Source organism: Thalassophryne amazonica, chromosome 20, assembly GCF_902500255.1.
Source record: "Thalassophryne amazonica chromosome 20, fThaAma1.1, whole genome shotgun sequence".
NCBI lineage: Eukaryota > Metazoa > Chordata > Actinopteri > Batrachoidiformes > Batrachoididae > Thalassophryne > Thalassophryne amazonica.
Window position 1 is genome coordinate 63,472,969 of NC_047122.1, and position 17,583 is coordinate 63,490,551.

Sequence of the window (17,583 nt, forward strand, 5' to 3'; positions counted from 1 at the left end):
AAAATATCCCTGGATCCCAGAGGGTTAAAATACAAACACGGCTGAAACTGATAAAAGTACAACTGCATATCAGCTAAGAGACAAATATCTGCCAACATAATAGTTAACCCACTCAAGATTTTAATGAGATGTGGCCGTGGTGGACATGACTACATCTTATGCCCAAAAACAAACTGCATTTGTTTCGTTGTGACACAAAGTGTCTGCAGCCGCTTTCATCCGTATGGAAGTGTTATTACACACCCCCAACGCAAGCCCCCCACCGACACCAACACTGTCCCAGAAACACAGTTAGTAAGACAGTGATTGTAATTGCTGTATGTCAGTGTTAATATTCTGTGTATTTGCAGAAAGAACAGAAGCAATTTGTCAGATTAAGTGTCCCAAGATATTAGCACTTATTTTTAATTGCAATGGGATTAACTTAACTACAGAACATTGGATTTTCTCAGCTATTCTCATATGCAGCTAACTGCTAAGGCCAGGACTGTTTTTGCTTCTTTGGTTGTTTGTTTGTTTTCCCCTTTACTATGATCACAATTGCACAAACAAAACTCTTCACAGTTTGAAATGTTAAAAGACTTGATGTGAACCATCCCTGCATTCTTTGTCATCTCACCCCGAAGCAGCACAAGTGGATCCACATCTGACAAAGAATACAGGTGCTGTACAATACATAAAGCCTCCCCCAACCCAGAAAAGAAATATTCTACCAAAAAGAATTAAACTAAACTTAAGAATTTTCATTCTTGTATGACAATACAAGAATGAAAATTAGCCTCAATTACTGGTTTCGTAAAACACACAGCAGATAAAAGCCAACAGCAGTCTGACATGGCAGTAAATGTATGTGTGTGTGTGTGTGTGCACGCACGTACACGTGCACATATCTCCTGACCTGTGTGCTCCAACAGGAGGTCCTCCTCGGCCCCTGACCGGCAGGCCCCCTCGGCCTCGGCCTCCATGCTCCTGGCCTCCATTCAGGTAGCTCATCTCCATGAACTGCTCTTGGCAGATATCATCCATCATATCCTACACACACACACACACACACACACACACACACACACACACACACACACACACACACACACACACACACACACACACACACACACACACACACAGAAGAAAATTAAAGAGTGCATGAAAAACAAGAACAAAGGGAAAGCGCCAACCAGGACGAGCACAAGCAAGACATGAGCAAGTACCAGAACATTCTACAGGAAGTGTGAAATGTGTGAATCTGCCAAGAAATAAAAGACCAGAATTAATATAGAAACAAAATAAATAAATTGGAGAAACTCTGAACAAACATCTCCCGAAATACAGGTAATGAATAAAACATCTCACCACCAAATCCCATCCACCCACTTTCGGAGGAAACCAGTTATTTATTAAAATATGACCTGATTCCAATCGCAGACAGTCAAGCCTGACAGATTACGTCCTTAAATTGCAATGACAGCTTCTGCCTGGAACGGCTTTTTCAATAATGTGACAATACCAAATCACAGCTAGTTCATCAGCACATTCATCTTCCCTCAGATCTAAAACGAAGCATTCGTCAAATTCGTCTGCCCGTTGGCCTGCCATGGTACAAGCCATTATTCGAGCACTTTGGGCCTGAGCTGGTTTGACAGAAAACCAATTTTGTTCAAACTCAAAAACTGTTCAACGTAAAACAAAATAATGAAATTGCAGGCCATGTGGATTAAACCCACAGACTGTATCTATACTCCATAAACCCGCCATGACGTCACCGTTGGTTTTCTGTTATGAAACGTCCTAACGGATCTTCTACGATGTCCCTATTGGAATATTCACTTTGAGTGAATTTCCTGTCTTACTTAATGTTGAATGCTATTGGCATTAGCATTGTTAGCAGCTATCGTTAGTTTGTTCCGTTACATCGCGTCAATGCACGATTACTGAGAAAATAAGGCGATCATAACTTTTAATGCCCACACAAAGCAAACAGTTATGAGAACCATTGCACAGTCCCAACAAATATGATTTAATAAACACGTGAAACCAGGTTAGCCTGTTAGCTTAGGTGATTCGGACATGAAGAGAGGGGCCTGTTCAGGCTTCTTTCTTCATACACTGATTGACCCACGCTCCACCTCTTTATCGATTTCTAGGTTTGTCGTCATGTTGCCAGAATAAGTGGTGCCAACATGGCAACGCCCAGATACGGGATTCATATTGGCCATTCTGGGTTTCTGTAGAAAACCTGTGGGTCACGTCATGCAAGGTTTGTCCAGTATACACTCATAGGCCACTTTATTAGGTACACCTGTTCAATTGCTTGTTAACACAAGTGAATAATCAGCCAATCACATGGCAGCAACTCAATACTTTTAGTCATCTAGACGTGGTGAAGACGACTTGCTGAAGTTCAAACTGAGCATCAGAATGGGGAAGAAAGAGGATTTAAGTGACTGTGAATGTGGCATGGTTGTTGGTGCCAGATGGGCTGTTCTGAGTGTTTCAGAAACTGTTGATCTACTGGGATTTTACCCCACAACCATCTCTAGGGTTTACAGAGAATGGTCCAAAAAAGAGAAGATATCCAGTGAGAGACAGTTGTGTGATGTTAGAGGCCAGAGGAGAATGGACAGACGTTAAATGGGCAACTGTGTGATGCCATCATGTCAATATGCACAAACGTGTCTGAGGAATGTCTCCAACACCTTGTTTAATCTATGACACAAAGAATTAAGGTGGTTCTGAAGGCTAAAAGGGGGATGCAACCCAGTACTAGCAAGGTGTACCTAATAAAGTGGCCGGTGAGTGTATAGACCAACTATGATTTTACCACACACCGTCTGGAGCTTCTGACTTCCTGCATGAAATGAACAGTATAATGAGAGAGTGATGAACAGTCATGAGCCGCACAGTAAAAGAACCACCCTGCTGACACAGTGAAAGTGGATAAACTCCTCCTTTTAGGTGACAGTGTTACGTGCTTCGACTCTGCCATCAGGTTCAGTTTGCTCCAAGTAAATACGTACTCACTACATCTCCTCTATCGGTCCTTCCGGGCCTTCACCCAATTCTTTGTTCAACGGTCACACTGCAGCTTACATTACGATTCCAAAAGGCACACCGTCAGCCAATCACCAACAAAATCTTAAAGCAGTTTCTCAACCTTTTCCAAGCAACATAGTTTTACATCCTAATGTTTTATAACCTCCCTAATTTCACAGACCACACTGTTACATAAATCTGAATTCAGGTGTATTTTAAAGACGGCGATGATGTGTATAATACAAAGCACATCAAGCTCACTTCTTTCTCTAAAATTAAAAATATGAAAATGACCTCAATATCTTGAGTCAGACTATAGATATTCACTCATTTTTTGCCAAACCAGTTAGTGAATCTAAAATCGGAGCGTTCATCAGCAGTGGCAGCTTGGTGAGCTACTAGCATAAAGCTACAATGTGTAGTGTTTAGTGTCTATAGGTCAAGTTCCAGTTTGCATTATGCTGTCAACAGTCACAATTTTGTTTCCCTTCACATTTTTGCTACTTTAGCGATGGGGATTCATACTGATGTTAGCACATACTACTCAACCGCTACTGCTGTAAGTACTACAAATATGCAAACGAGTAGAAAAGGCACAATTTGAACACACTACAGCACCTCCATCTTACCTGTCCACCAGATGACATCTGTGCATAGCCACATAGTAGGTGAAAATTTCTCATTTTTAAACCGATCCTAATGTATATATGACTCTTGGATCATGCTGCTATTTTCATGTATGTTTGCTCTCTTCTTTGAATTTTCTTGAGACGTTCTTCTGTTACCAGGTGCTAGCTGCATTATGGGATAGGGCAGTTTGCCCGTTTGCACACTATGGAGGTTTTAGACTGACTACTCTCGAAAAACATACTGAATATTTTCCGACACCCTACGGATACTGACATACTGCTTCTTGCCCACTAAATAGTAATCTGGCATGAGTATTGGGATGTCGCTTCTTTTTTTCCCATTGTTTCGGCCATACTGCAAAGTATAGAAAGCTAAGTAAGTATGTCCAGCAACTCTGTTCAGAGGATTGATTCTGGACTGCATCCACTGTAAACTGGATGTGGACAAATGTCAGTCTTCAGAATCTTTTCCTGTTTTAAACCAAATCCACTCTTTAACCACGATGTGGGTAAATTCAACACATTCCATGAAGAGAACCATATTTGACAGAGTTCACTCAGGATTACATAGAACTTTGTAAATACTGCACTTAGTCGTGCAGGAAAGCAAAACAATTGTGCATTCTTTGATAAAAGCATCAAATTTGGCACACATATTCTAAATTAACTGCTGTTTCTTTTCAGATATGGACACATCCTGGAGCTGACCTCTAATGGCCTACAGGGGATCATAAGTCCAAAAAGGTATAGTTTAGACTATCTATGACTGAATTCCATGGAGTTATGGGGTAAAAACTGCAAAAGTGGTGACAAAGGTCAGTTTCAGTTTGTACAGGGGTCCAAAGTTGAAGTTGCTCCAATTTTGGTAAAACGTGATGCAAATTACTGGTTGACCTAATAGGATTAATAAATGGAATAGTTCTGACTGTGCTGAATGCTTGGTCTCCAAAATAAAGGCCAAACAATGTTGACGTCCATTGGATTCCATGACATATCACATATGTTAACCCGTAACATAAGAACTAAGCATGACAGATTGGGCAAATTATTCCTTTTTAAAATGCTATTAACTCAACCAATAATTTGCATCATTTTTTTTTTTTTTTTTTTACCAAAATTGGAGCAACTTAACTTTTGACCTCTGGACAAACTGAAACTGATCTTTGTCACCATTTTTGCTGTTTTTACCCCATAACTCCAGAACATTCAGTCATAGATTCATAGATAGTTCAAACTATACCTTTTGGATTCATTATGATCAGACAAATAATGTGGTATAGTTTTCAACATGATTGCAGCATTTTTAAATTTTGACCCCTGTGTAATTCTTTATTGAGTCCTGTAGCTCATTAGAGGTCAGCTCCAGGATGTCTCTATATCTGAAAATAAATATTAGTTAATTTAGAATATGTGTGCCAAATTCTACGCTTTTATCACAAAATGCACAACTGTTATGAAAATTTTACCTAAACTGCACCGCTAATTGGAATTATTCCAAATTATTTTGTAAGTAATCTACAGCACGAAAACCTTTACCAAGTTTGGGTTGGAGCCACTCTCTTTTATCATGCATTTTCACACATGATCATGGCATCAGTGTTTCCCCAATAATTTTTTCAGGGCTGGTAGTACTCACCGACCCAACTAACAGAACAATACACATGTATTTTTCATATTAAAGAAAACCAAAAGACTATTAACATCAACAACTGCATGGGTGCAAAAGTTATATTTGGGTATAAGCAAAATTTAATGTGAATATTTACTGTCACAATCTCAGCCATCTCAGCCAGTGATCAGCCATCACTGACAGATCTCAGGGTGGACGTGCATCCACTGTTTTCTTTCAAAGTTTAAGTCCAGACACCCTGGTAAAGCATGTCCACACGGGACTTATGTGACCTGAGGGGCATCAGTTACTAACCCTCATTCTGGTGATGCAGAACGGCAGACTTGCAGTCCCATAAATCATCGCTCAGACCACGTTCAGGATCAAAGAATTGTAGACATTTCTTTAATGACACGTTGGCTTCATCAGCACTGATTCTGGTGTCAAAGGAGTTACTGAGGAGTTTTTAATAGCACAAGCGGTGAGAGAGTGCTTCATGGAGAGGCAGAGGTGACGTACTCTCACTAACATCGCACTTTTTCATTTTGTTTTGTTTTACAAGTTAAAATCTCTTTAGCAGATGTCATATTCTGAGACATGACACCTTTGACTGACTGCACTGATGTGGACCGCAGCGGGAGCGTTTAACGTCATGCTGCTGGTAAGATTAAAATAATAACAATAATTAGAGGATTAGTGCTAATCACTATAAAAATAACATTTACTCCACAAAAAATTGCTTGCGTGAGAAAAAACCAGAATCAAAGGGCTCCAGATTAATGCTTATTTAGATATTTTTGTTGGGGTTATTATGAAAGTATTTCTGGCCCGGTGGGGGTTCTTGTTAGCCTGGCAGGCCGCCAGGCGTATACAACTATAAGGGAAACACAATACAAATGCAATGTATTTTGGATATGTAATGTTTGTTTCAAGGTAAACTATAACTAATATTAGCTTAGCCGCCTTAGCCTAGAAATGTTAGAGCATTGCAGTGATGGTGTTACCCTTTCACAATAAAGCTCTTTCTTCTTTGTGCTCTTGCTGTGCAGTCAGCAATCGTTTAATGTGAAAACATTTTTTTTTGCGAAGCACATTCAGGAAACTGAGTTATCACCAATCGTGTTTTGCATCTCATTTACTTTCTGCCGGAGGGAAACAAACATGGTAGCAATGAAGACAGCAGCTCTGCTTGCTCTCAGAATTCTTCCCACTTTCAAAGTCTACTTTATGAAATTTTAGGCCTGAAAACCCACAGCTTTGGGCTCGGTGAACTGCTGGTGTGAAGTGAAATTTCTGACCATACCAAACACCTGTAAGATGTTAATTACTGTCACGTCTGGCAGCATGCAATGGTGTCACGCGTTGTTGCATCCACCGCACTATGGAACCATCCTGGGTCCTGCTGAATGGCAACTGCCCAAGCAGACAACCAGCCCATCCCCACAACTTCAAAGTAATTGTTGTGTGGGCCGCCAGAAGAGGAGGTACTGCTAGCGCACCACCAGAGGGCGCCCTGCCTGAAGTGCGGGCTTCAGGCACGAGAGGGCGGTGCCGCCACGGACACAGCCGGGGGTGACAGCTGTCACTCATCATCTCATGACAGCTGTCACCCATCTACACTTCATCATACTACTCCATAAAACCTGGACGTCATCTCCACCTCGTTGCCGAGATATCGTCGACCTGTGAAGGTAAACTCTCAGCCGTTTTCTGGTGCCAAACGCACAATTGTCTAGATTCTTTGCAGGCGTTCCTGATTAATCTCTGCAGCTGGAGGCTGGAATTTGGGGATCGTGAGGAAGACGACGGACTTCGCTCCTCATGCCAAATTGGGATAGGTTATCAGGCGCTGCACGTTATTGTACTATGTTTGAGGTGGAGGTGTTTCCCACCCGTTTCTGACTGTTTACTGGGTGTGCACACACCCACATCTTATTGTTTCTGCTCCTCGCCAGCAGTACCAGATCCGACATTCGGAGACGGTGGCCACCTGGGGACTCGGGACTTGGCGGCTCCAGTATTCTCCAGGTTCGGTGGCGGAGGAAATCGTGTGGTTCCGGTTCTTCTCAGGACAGACGTCTTCTATCCTCGAGCCTGCCCACACGTCACCTTTGTGGATTGACTGTTTGCAAAATTCTGTATTCCTCTGTATTGTGGTTGTGCTCATTCACAACAGTAAAGCGTTCATATTCGACTCTTTCATTGTCCGTTCATTTACGCCCCCTGTTGTGCGTCCGTGTCACTACACTTTCCCAACAGTAATCATCTCTTTGTCCCCTTGGCCTTTTCTAGTTGCACCTGTGTGCTCGATCAAGTCCAGAAAAGTGCTCCACATGGAGAAAATATCCTAGCTGACATTCCTTTACAATACAAATGATCTCCTCACCTGAGCCTCCCTAAGAAAACAACCCTTTCCTGACCAAAAGACCACTTCTCCACACAATTCTATCGAAATCCAGGCTTTAACTTCTCGATTTTTGAGTAAATGTTCAAGTAAAATTGATTGATGGGGCAAATGGAAAATCTCTGGTGTCTTCTGTTGGTTGGCGTAGGTTATAACAGCAAAGTGTTAGCTACTAGTTTGCCAAGCAAGTGAGCCAAGAAACCATTTCACACCTAACATGAAGTAGAAGACAACTCGCCAAAACCACAAGAGGAATTCAAACTCACAGGAAACAGGAACTTTTTGACCTCCTCCATGGCGTGTGCCATACGCATGTAGGCGTCTGGAACAGGAGCAAACACCTCGATGAATACGTGCAGTTCCATAGACAAGTGGGCGTACTTGGGCTCGCCGCCTTGCCTCAGCCCCTCCTCCTGAAAAAGGGCAAAATGAGGGGTGTTAGTGAGCCAAACAAAGTTATATAAATGATGCAAGAAATAATATAATAAGAAACTATTTTATCCACGTGTGAGGACAACAGGCCTGGGCGTGGCACCACACTGCAGGCTATAGTTTAATAGTAACAACATCAAACTGGTACATAATACAGTTATGAAGCTATCTCACAGAATTCCCTAACAGATGCACTGTGTGTGGATGCTCATAGATTTAAATTCACGTGTAATGTGTGTGTTAGGCTCACTACCTTATGTCCCACTAAAGCACACACACACACACACACACACACACACACACACACACACACACACACACACACACACACACACACACACACACACACACACACACACACACACACACACACAAAATATCTGTTTTTAGTTGACTTAACCTTCACACGGGTGTGTGCTTTTGTCAAGAAACAGGTTTTGTTTTCTTTACCTTGGCTTTGTCTCTCATGGATCCTTTGCCCAGCACGGAGATCTTAGCTCCAGTTTCTTCTTGCAGACGTTTGATTGTATTACCTTGAGGTCCCAGAATCTTCCCCACGAAATTGAACTAATAGCAAAACAAAGCAGCGTTAAAATTAGCCTGACAATCAAAGAGAGAGTATTTCAATGGTGAGAGAGTGAAGAACAACCACTGCTGGAGGCCTCACATGACATACTGCAGCCTTAGGTAGTACATTTACCACAAAAGGTCAATATGAACCCTTGAGGGTTGTAATACCATCAGTAACTATCACAGCAATCAACCGAGCACTGAGTCAGATACAACTTCAGATCAATGCATAAAATCACTGTGTTCACAGTAGAGCTGAAACAATTACTGTATTTTCAGAAGTATAACTTGCGTTTCTTTTTTTATACTTTTTTAGGATGTCCTACAACTTATACTCAGGTGTGACTTATGTAACAAAAAAAAAAATCACACGTTTATTTTTAATAATAAAAATTATGACTATTTATACAAATCTTTTCAGGAAATCAAATCACTAAACAAAATAAACTGCAAAAAAAAAGTCAATAACAATGCACTAAAATCCCAAATTAAAGAGATGAAAATATAGGAAAAAAGATGTGACTTATAGAGTTTTTCCTCTTCAAGAGCCATTTTAAAAAATACAGCAACCAATTATTAATCGACTATTAAATTAACCAAGAACTACTTTGACAATCAAGTCTTTTTTTTAACATTCGAATTATCTGATTTCAGGTCCTCATGGGGCTATTCCACAAAGCGCCATTCCTTCCTGTTTAATCCCAAATAGCAAATCAGATTAATGCATACAAATGCATAGTAGTTACACCCATCATTGGCACCAGTTTAGTAATCATGGTCAAATTTTCAAACTGTTCAAAAATTTCATCTCATTCGTGAAATCGTGGATAGTATGTGGTAATTTCCGGTTATTCTTAGTCTGAACACCTTCAATCGTGTCCACATGTCTTTAAACGGTGTATCTGTAGAGAGTACGGCTTGAATCTTGTCTGTGCTCCATCAGTTCCGTCTGAGGACACGGCTCCTTACTTTTGTTTGCAGGCACGTTGTCAGGTCTGCACTTTATAAGCCATTTCATCTGGTTTTTGCACTTTTTTGGATTGTGGGCAATCATATAGTAGAATGGCACCCTGTGGAATAGGGGTGTTAAATGTGAATACTTTCTGGTTTCTTTTACAAGATTTACACGTTTTGTTACTCCTCTCTAGCAGTAAACTGATTATCTTTAGCCTGTGGACAAAAGACATTTGAATGCATCATCTCGGGCTCTGGAAAACTCAGTTAACAAACTTCCCCAACAACTAATTGATTAATTAAGAAAATAAGCATACAATTAATTGATTATGAAAATAATTGTTAGTTGCAACCACCGCCCACATTCAGAATCATACAAATGCCATGAAGATGACTAGAATTACCTTCTTGAAACCAATCCGTGCTGGAGTTGCAAAAGTAGCTTTTCATGTGTGAAAACAATTAACTTTGTCATCCCTGACACATCAGTCTGATTTACAACCACAAACTGAGTCTGGGAGCTCAAAAGGGTGTTTTACCCTGCAGACCAGACTCTTACATCATATTGATCTGATCCTCAAAACAGGGCTGGATCTATAGATCTCAGTCTAGTTAGAACAGCAAAACTTCTCAAGGAAAAAGACAAATGGAGTGGTCAATCCATTTTTCTAAGTCACACAAAGTTTACTAAACCTTCGGGTAAAAAGAATTCGACCCATCTGTAGGAATGTAAAGCAGCACAAAGTGGTGAAGAATTATGATGTCATGAAGCAAGTCCTTTGTTTGTCTATGACAGATTACACCATCCATTTAGATTTACATCTACCTTCAATACCAAAAACAGTTTAGTGTAGTAAGTTCTGTACATGGATTTATTTCTTTGTATATGGATTTTTATATATGGATTTATTTTCTTTATATTTGTCTTTATGTTGATCAACATTTTGATCAAAGGATTAATGCACAGGGCTGAAGTTCAGTGGCCCAAAGTCACATGGGGCCTCACATAGATGCCCATCAAAGTGTTATGGAGTACACACAAAATAACATAAACACAAATGACATGCAGTATAACACAGAATAATAAATACTATTACTATAGCAAGAAATAACACCTACAGTTGCAAACAGAGTGCCACCCCATTGCATGATGGGAATTGTTGCACCACAGGATGTGACAGTATTTGTAATTTTTCAAAAGCAGTAACTGAAAAAATCATGCACAATCTTTTGGGACCCGGATCAAAACAGTGTTTGAATTGATTTTTTTTTTTCACATGCTTGGACAAAAAATCTTCTGAGGTGCTGTTTACAGGTATTTGGTTGTGGCTGACCTTCTCCCATCTTATTCATGGTTCCCACTGGTTTGTGGGATTTCCAGATAGTTGTAACTGTCCTGTATGTCTGCTATCCTGCCTTCTGGCAACTCCACTCCCTCAGTCTGGATCACCTTCCCTCTCTTTGCCACCATTTGGCCACACCAATCCAAATGACATCCTGATATCCTCACTGAAGATCCTGGTGAGGTGTATCAGAGAGAAATGTCTTGCTCACTCTTGGCATACAGTTTGATGTCATCCATGTACAGGAGGTGGCTGATGGTTACTCCACGCCTGAATCGATATCCGCCGCTCTTTGTGATGAGTTGGCTGAGGGGGTTGAAGCCGATGCAGAACAGCAGCGGGGACAGAGCATCACCTTGGTATGTTCCACACTTGATGGTGACTTGTGCGATTGCCTTGGAATTGGCCTCCAGTTATGTCTACCACAGGATATTGCCTTACTTATTGTCAGAAATCTGTGTAACCATGTATTTGAGCCTACAAGGTGAACCAGGGTGAGCCATGGTTTGGCCAGAGCTACTGTATAGTAGCTCTGGCCAAACCCTGGCTAAAAAGATTTACTCACTTGAGGGGGAAAAAAAAATTCTGACTGACAGTGAACCAGAAAATAAGGAAAGGCATTTACAGTAGCTTAATATAAAGTAAAATGTAACCTGAGGCAAACTATTCCATGAATAAATAAATAAACAAATAGGCCATGACCCAGACCCAGATAAGCGGCAGAAAATGAATGAATGAATGAATGAAAAGCAAAACTAATAACAAAATAAACGAAACAGGTTTTTATACCTGAAAATAATAGCATTGTTATACCATTTTTACTAACTTTGAGTTAATACCCACACCCAAGCCAACTGTCATGAAAACCACAGCCTAGTTCACAAAATAAGAGTTCATGAAACACCCAAATAAAACCTAACACTTATACTAACCCTCATCCACAGGACTTGAAATTCATCCTCCTGTGTTTACAAAAATGTATCATAGCTCTGTACTACTTGTATCATACATGCTGAATTCCAGCCCAGTCTCACACTATTAGAATGCGATACCATCACGAAATGTAACAGATTGTTTTAAGCTTAAACATCACCGGAACCCAAATGCCACATGGTGGGTCCACAAAGCCCCCCCCCCTTCATGATCTATCATTTTGTGAAAATCTACTACATTTCATGACAATATCACAAACTAATAGGTTAAATCACTTTACATGATGACATCCTAAAATCCCATAAGATATGATTGTGAATTCATGTTTTGGGATAAATCTCCAGTACCCATAGCCACTTTGTAAAAATAATAACCGGCTTATTGCCTCAGTCATAGTAGAGCAAAAGTCACCAAGCTACCAATACTTGATAACTGTGCTAACATACAAATTAAATCACGCAAAAACTTCACTCAAAGGAAATACTGGAGCACAGACTTCTTAGTCCATTAGCAGAATTAACCACACAACAAACTATATTAGTGCAGAAATTTGCAATAAAATGTTTACAAAGGACAGACACAGTCGGTACACGATGGCTAGCAGTCACTGCTAGCAGTCTGTGCTAGCAGGGCTCTTGCTCATATTCCGTCAGAACTATGGGAGCTCTGAACACAGCCCGCAAGAGGACAGAATACACCCTTTTTGCTTTTTGACAGGCATAGATTTACTTGAATTACTTTTGCGTAACAAATCATACCAATATTCTTTGATTTCAAAGTTCATGCTTGGTATGAAAATGCATACAGGTTGGCAGGTCTAAGGATTTAGTAGATGTGGACAAACACTCTTGAGGTTTCATGACGAAGCTAATTAGAACCCCATTAGAATGGAAACGTTTAACGACAAGAAAACAAAGACTAGCTGATGATCCAATTTATCGAGCAGCCTGATTTAAAGAGAGAATTTCAGTTGCTTTAACCAGTGCATTATTAGTATTTTAATCATTTTATCAACAAAATGAAAACCCATCAGAACTGGCTGTAATTACACTCTGAAGCTTAAAGATCAAGGTTGAGAGGAGTAATTTGCGAGTCCCAAGTTACCCTATGGCTTCGTGTAATTGAAACCAGGCTGCAAGATAAATTCAATCAAGGAGGGATCACAGAGGGACAGGGGACAGAGGAAAAGGCTCACCTTCGGGTACTGCTTAACAGGTATGAGCACTCGCTCCTTGAGCTTGATGTTCTTTGTTGTGAAAAGGTCCAGATATGTTTCAGCCTCCTTTTTTGTTTCACCTTTCTGGACCCTGTCGATTTCTAGAAGGGAACAGGAACCGTTTTGTCATCAAGCACAATTCAAACACATGATCAGGATTTATGTGCAGTTAACATAGTTAAGTTGTTCTGACCAGAATCTTTAAATTATCCCGATTTGTAGCCTGCAACTTTGTGCATCTACACCACATCCATCAGCCCTCAGCACTGTCTCACAGCAACTCAACAGCACTATCATAGAAGCTCATCTCAAGCTGTCTCCTCAATACCGGACATGACAGCTCCTGAGCACACAATGTGCAAACATGTCAGCAGCTGCACATCCTACCAGCTGCAGAACAGGAAAAGCCACTGTGGAAGTCAATAACGGCACACCCTGACACTCTTACTCGTCTTTCTCTGTTATTCTCACGCTCATCTTCAGAGATGCAGCAAACATTTTTTACATTCTTTACATGGCAGCACGGTGGCTTAGTTGTTAGCACTTACATGTCCTCCCCCTGTTTTCTAAATGAGGGCTGCACAATACTGGAAAAAAAACTTGACATTGCCCAAAGCGATATATATGTGTGTGTGTGTGTGTGTGTGTGTGTGTGTGTGTGTGTGTGTGTGTGTGTGTGTGTGTGTGTGTGTGTGTGTGTGTGTGTGTGTGTGTGTGTGTGTGTGTTTCCAGAAATATCTCCATCCACATGAATCTACTGAAAACGCCTGAAAATGCTGTAGTATTTTCAGGTGAGCCAGGCCTGTACATCGTGCTGCAATGCTTCCACAAAAAAGGAAGAATACAGGAACATGCACATAACCGGCGTAAGGAGCTAATCAATATAGCAGCAGAAGGCTAGAACATTTCTAAGCAATGAAGTCTCACAAACAGTTGGCAATTATGACAAATGTTCTGAAGTCCGCTTGTGTGGTGAGTTTACGTCATTCTAAGAGTGACAAATGTTTACTCATATTTACTACATACTGATGGAATCCAATAGCTATGATTTTATGTTCATTGTAATCCTAATTTTCTGTGCTCAGTCAGTTGTGTTGCAGAATTCCTTTTGCAGAATTACTATTCCATATCTTTCACTTGGCAAAAAAACAGTTGAGGGGATTTCTTTTTCTTTTGTTTACGTTCTTTGATAATGCTGTCAATCCGTTACAAGCTGAGGCACTTATTTGTGCTCAGCGGTGACACAAATCTTATTTTGTGCATCATCTGTGAACCAGACAATCACCCGTCCCTCCACATTAGATATTGTTCTTCCAAGTGGACAAACTCAAGTCAGTTTTCCAGCAAGATATGATCAATGTTCCAGCCTGAATTTCTGAACAGTGCTTCATAAATAAGGGATCTACACCCACTGCGAATAATCCCAGTCTCTTCCAGCACAGGCGTACACAGATTTTACGCGACTTGAAATGATTAGTCGATTGATCAAATGTCATAAAAATGAATGTCAGTCATGATCTCCACCAACTGAATGAGGAGAGCGGAGGTTATGTAACCATTCCCGTCTGTGAACATTAAGATGTCTGCAAAAAAGCAGAGGATGGATTGTGACAAATATTCTGGCGAGATGGTCCTCAAATTGGGAAAGAATAGATGACATTTTACAGTTAAGCTGGACCTTATGATGTCACAAAGGTCAGCCCTGCCCTATTCTCCATGTATAATGGGGCATCCCACCTACAATCTGTGCCTAATCCACATGTAGATCCAAAAACAGGAGCAGTCATCATATGGCACAAACACACTGAAGAACTTGTGTTTATGGATGTATACTGACCGCCTTTGTCAGGTGCGCTGACATAACACTGGGCAAAATTACACCTGGATTAGACGGATAGATGGACGTGCTGTCTGAATGCCCGGATGATGAAATGATTCATCATTTCAAGCAAAGGAAAAAGGATCTGGTTCCACTCTCTACAATGTGATGGCTTATTCCTTTTCTGGTTTATGTCACTGTAAACTGAAGAATTACAGGTTTTTAACAGTTCATCTGACAACACAAGCAATTTAAAGACATGAGCTTATTCTATCGGAAATTTAGACGGCAGCTTCAACTGTTTTTCTGCATTTTGCCGACGAAATGGCGAAGTGTAGAAATAATAGACATGAATCAATAAATGAGTTACAGCCCCATGTTATATAAGCAGGTTTTTTTAATGCTCTTTATGGCATGGAACTGGTACTTCGTATCAGCCGAAACTCCAGAAAGAGAAAAGTTAAGACTGCCTCTCCCCATTAAAAAATGAAGGGCAAGTTTGTAGCATGATTTTTTTTTTTTTTTTTTTTTTTGAGATTGTCAGGAAATACAAATTTTTCCAAAACAAGAAAAAAAAAATCTGGATGTAATCCAGTTTGGGATGGATTGCTCATTATTTTAGCAAAAACTATTGCGACCACAATTGTGTGGCATTAATACGGTATTTTTGGGTAATGTATTCCCTCATTGTCATTATTACTGCCAATAGGTCACACTGCCACATTAAATATGCGAATTTCTTTTTAAGTGTGCTTGCCAGTAGAAAATTAAAATGATTGTAAAACACAATAATTATACTTAAAGTTGCGTTTTTCTTAAAATAGTTTTTGAGGTCCTGTGACTTGTACTCTGGTGCGACTTTCCCCCCCCCCAAAAAATCATATAATTACAACCCAGTCGGTTTTCATATCGATTATCATTACAGTTGAAATTCATCACATCTTTCATTTATTTATGAATATTATTTATCAGGTTTATATATATATATATATATATATATATATATAATAAGTGTATATATATATATATATATAAGCCGTACCTATTTCACTGTCGTGCTCAAGGACACTTAGGCAGCAGCTAATACAGAGAGCACTTTGGAGGTCTGTGGACTCGTAAGTGCCACTAGCGCACATTTGCGCAACGTTATGCGCCGTAAAATGATACCAACGCAGACTTTAACTGGGATAAACCAGTGTTCAGGTATAGAATTCAGGAAATTAAAGATGTATAAATTATTAGCAAAGATTATTTGAGTTAATCAGTGAATAATGATTTCGATAATGTCTCAGCGAGATCATTTGAAATGACTTGATTTTGGGGCAGTCCTGAAACACACCGCGCACGAGCCACCGGCACCTTTTTAAATTGTAAAGGTGAGTTCAGGAGCCATTAGAAGCTCAAACATAAAACCCACAACTCAAGTGAAAAATAAGCAGTCATTAAAGCTGCTTTACCTGCGTTTAAAAGTTTGGTGGCGTGTGTAAACGAAGCATCCAGGCTGTCCTTCTCCGCCAGCAGCTCGGGCAGGTACTTGTCATCGTTTTCCATTTTTCTTTTTCTTTTTTTGTACTTTTAAAAGAAGCGAGTCAGTCTCGGTGCCACACAAACCCAGTGATAACAGGGGAGAAAAAAGTAGTCCACTTATGTAACTAAGGAGCGCCGCGTATCCTCTGAAACAAGTGCGCTGAGCATGTGGCTCCAGACGGGACCGCTTGCTTAGTTTCTCCGCTGACCGGCTGGCTGAAGTCCGCTCGCGGCGCTGGCTGGCTGCAAATGCGTGAGAACAAAAAGCAGGCAGACTGGGAGAAGCGATCCGGCTCTCTGGCGGAGGGAAATGAGCTCAGAGCGAACGTCCTGGCACCGCCCACTGTGTGAATTCGCGCCGCCCCCACAGAGTGAGAACGCCACTATCAGATTTATAACACTGTTATAGTGTTCCTGCTGCGAGGGGTGTTATAAACAAAAGTGTCACATCATATCAGAAGGTGCTAAAGCTGGCCGCGGTCTACTTCCCGCTAAAGCACGTTTAGAGCCCATAACCAATTATGCAGTATTGCTATTATTAATTAATTAATTAATTAATTAATTAATTAATTAATTAATTAATTAACACTCAGAAGAATTATGCATTTCGAGCCATTAATTTACAGAGATTGCTAAAAACAAATACATATATTCTAACAGTAAAGCATGTATTGCAAAAATGTAGATGATTAGGTAGGTTAAGTCCATCCCAGCCAATGTTTTGTAAGCAATGACTCAAAAACAAAAAAATGATATAATCTTTCAAGTCTCTGACTTATAAGGGCATATGATAATGAAAAAATATTTAAAATCTGGTGATGTTTGACACACTAGATCAACAGAAAAAGACTGTTAGCCTGTGTAATAGTGCTGCAGTCCATTTACCTCGGACGTCAGAAGACAACTGGGAATGATGTGACACCTGAGATAAATGCATTACATTTAAAGACACAACACCACAAGTCAGGAAATGAGCTGGATGCCTCAAACATTTTGGAATGAAGAGTCCTACAAAAAATATTTGGGCCACCAAAGATGGCGCAGAAGTTACATGGCTTGGTTTGTAGCACAGCATGGATGGCCATTGTTGTTAGCAACCTCTGATGGGTGAGTC

At 40.4% G+C, this 17,583-nt stretch overlaps 1 protein-coding gene across 2 annotated transcripts in view; it reads right to left on the bottom strand.

Annotated features, from left to right (window-relative positions):
* khdrbs1b (KH domain containing, RNA binding, signal transduction associated 1b) overlaps window positions 1-16,775 on the bottom strand; it is a 34,344-nt gene extending 17,569 nt beyond the window's left edge. For both annotated transcript variants that reach the window (XM_034160483.1, XM_034160482.1), the window contains exons 1-5: window positions 16,400-16,775; window positions 13,103-13,224; window positions 8,558-8,674; window positions 7,942-8,088; window positions 899-1,032 (exon numbers count right to left, since the gene is read on the bottom strand). In XM_034160483.1, the coding sequence (XP_034016374.1) occupies window positions 899-1,032; window positions 7,942-8,088; window positions 8,558-8,674; window positions 13,103-13,224; window positions 16,400-16,493 (614 nt within the window). In that variant the 5' untranslated portion in view covers window positions 16,494-16,775. The remainder of the gene's footprint in view (window positions 1-898; window positions 1,033-7,941; window positions 8,089-8,557; window positions 8,675-13,102; window positions 13,225-16,399) is intronic.
* Between the last annotated feature and the right edge of the window lie 808 nt (window positions 16,776-17,583).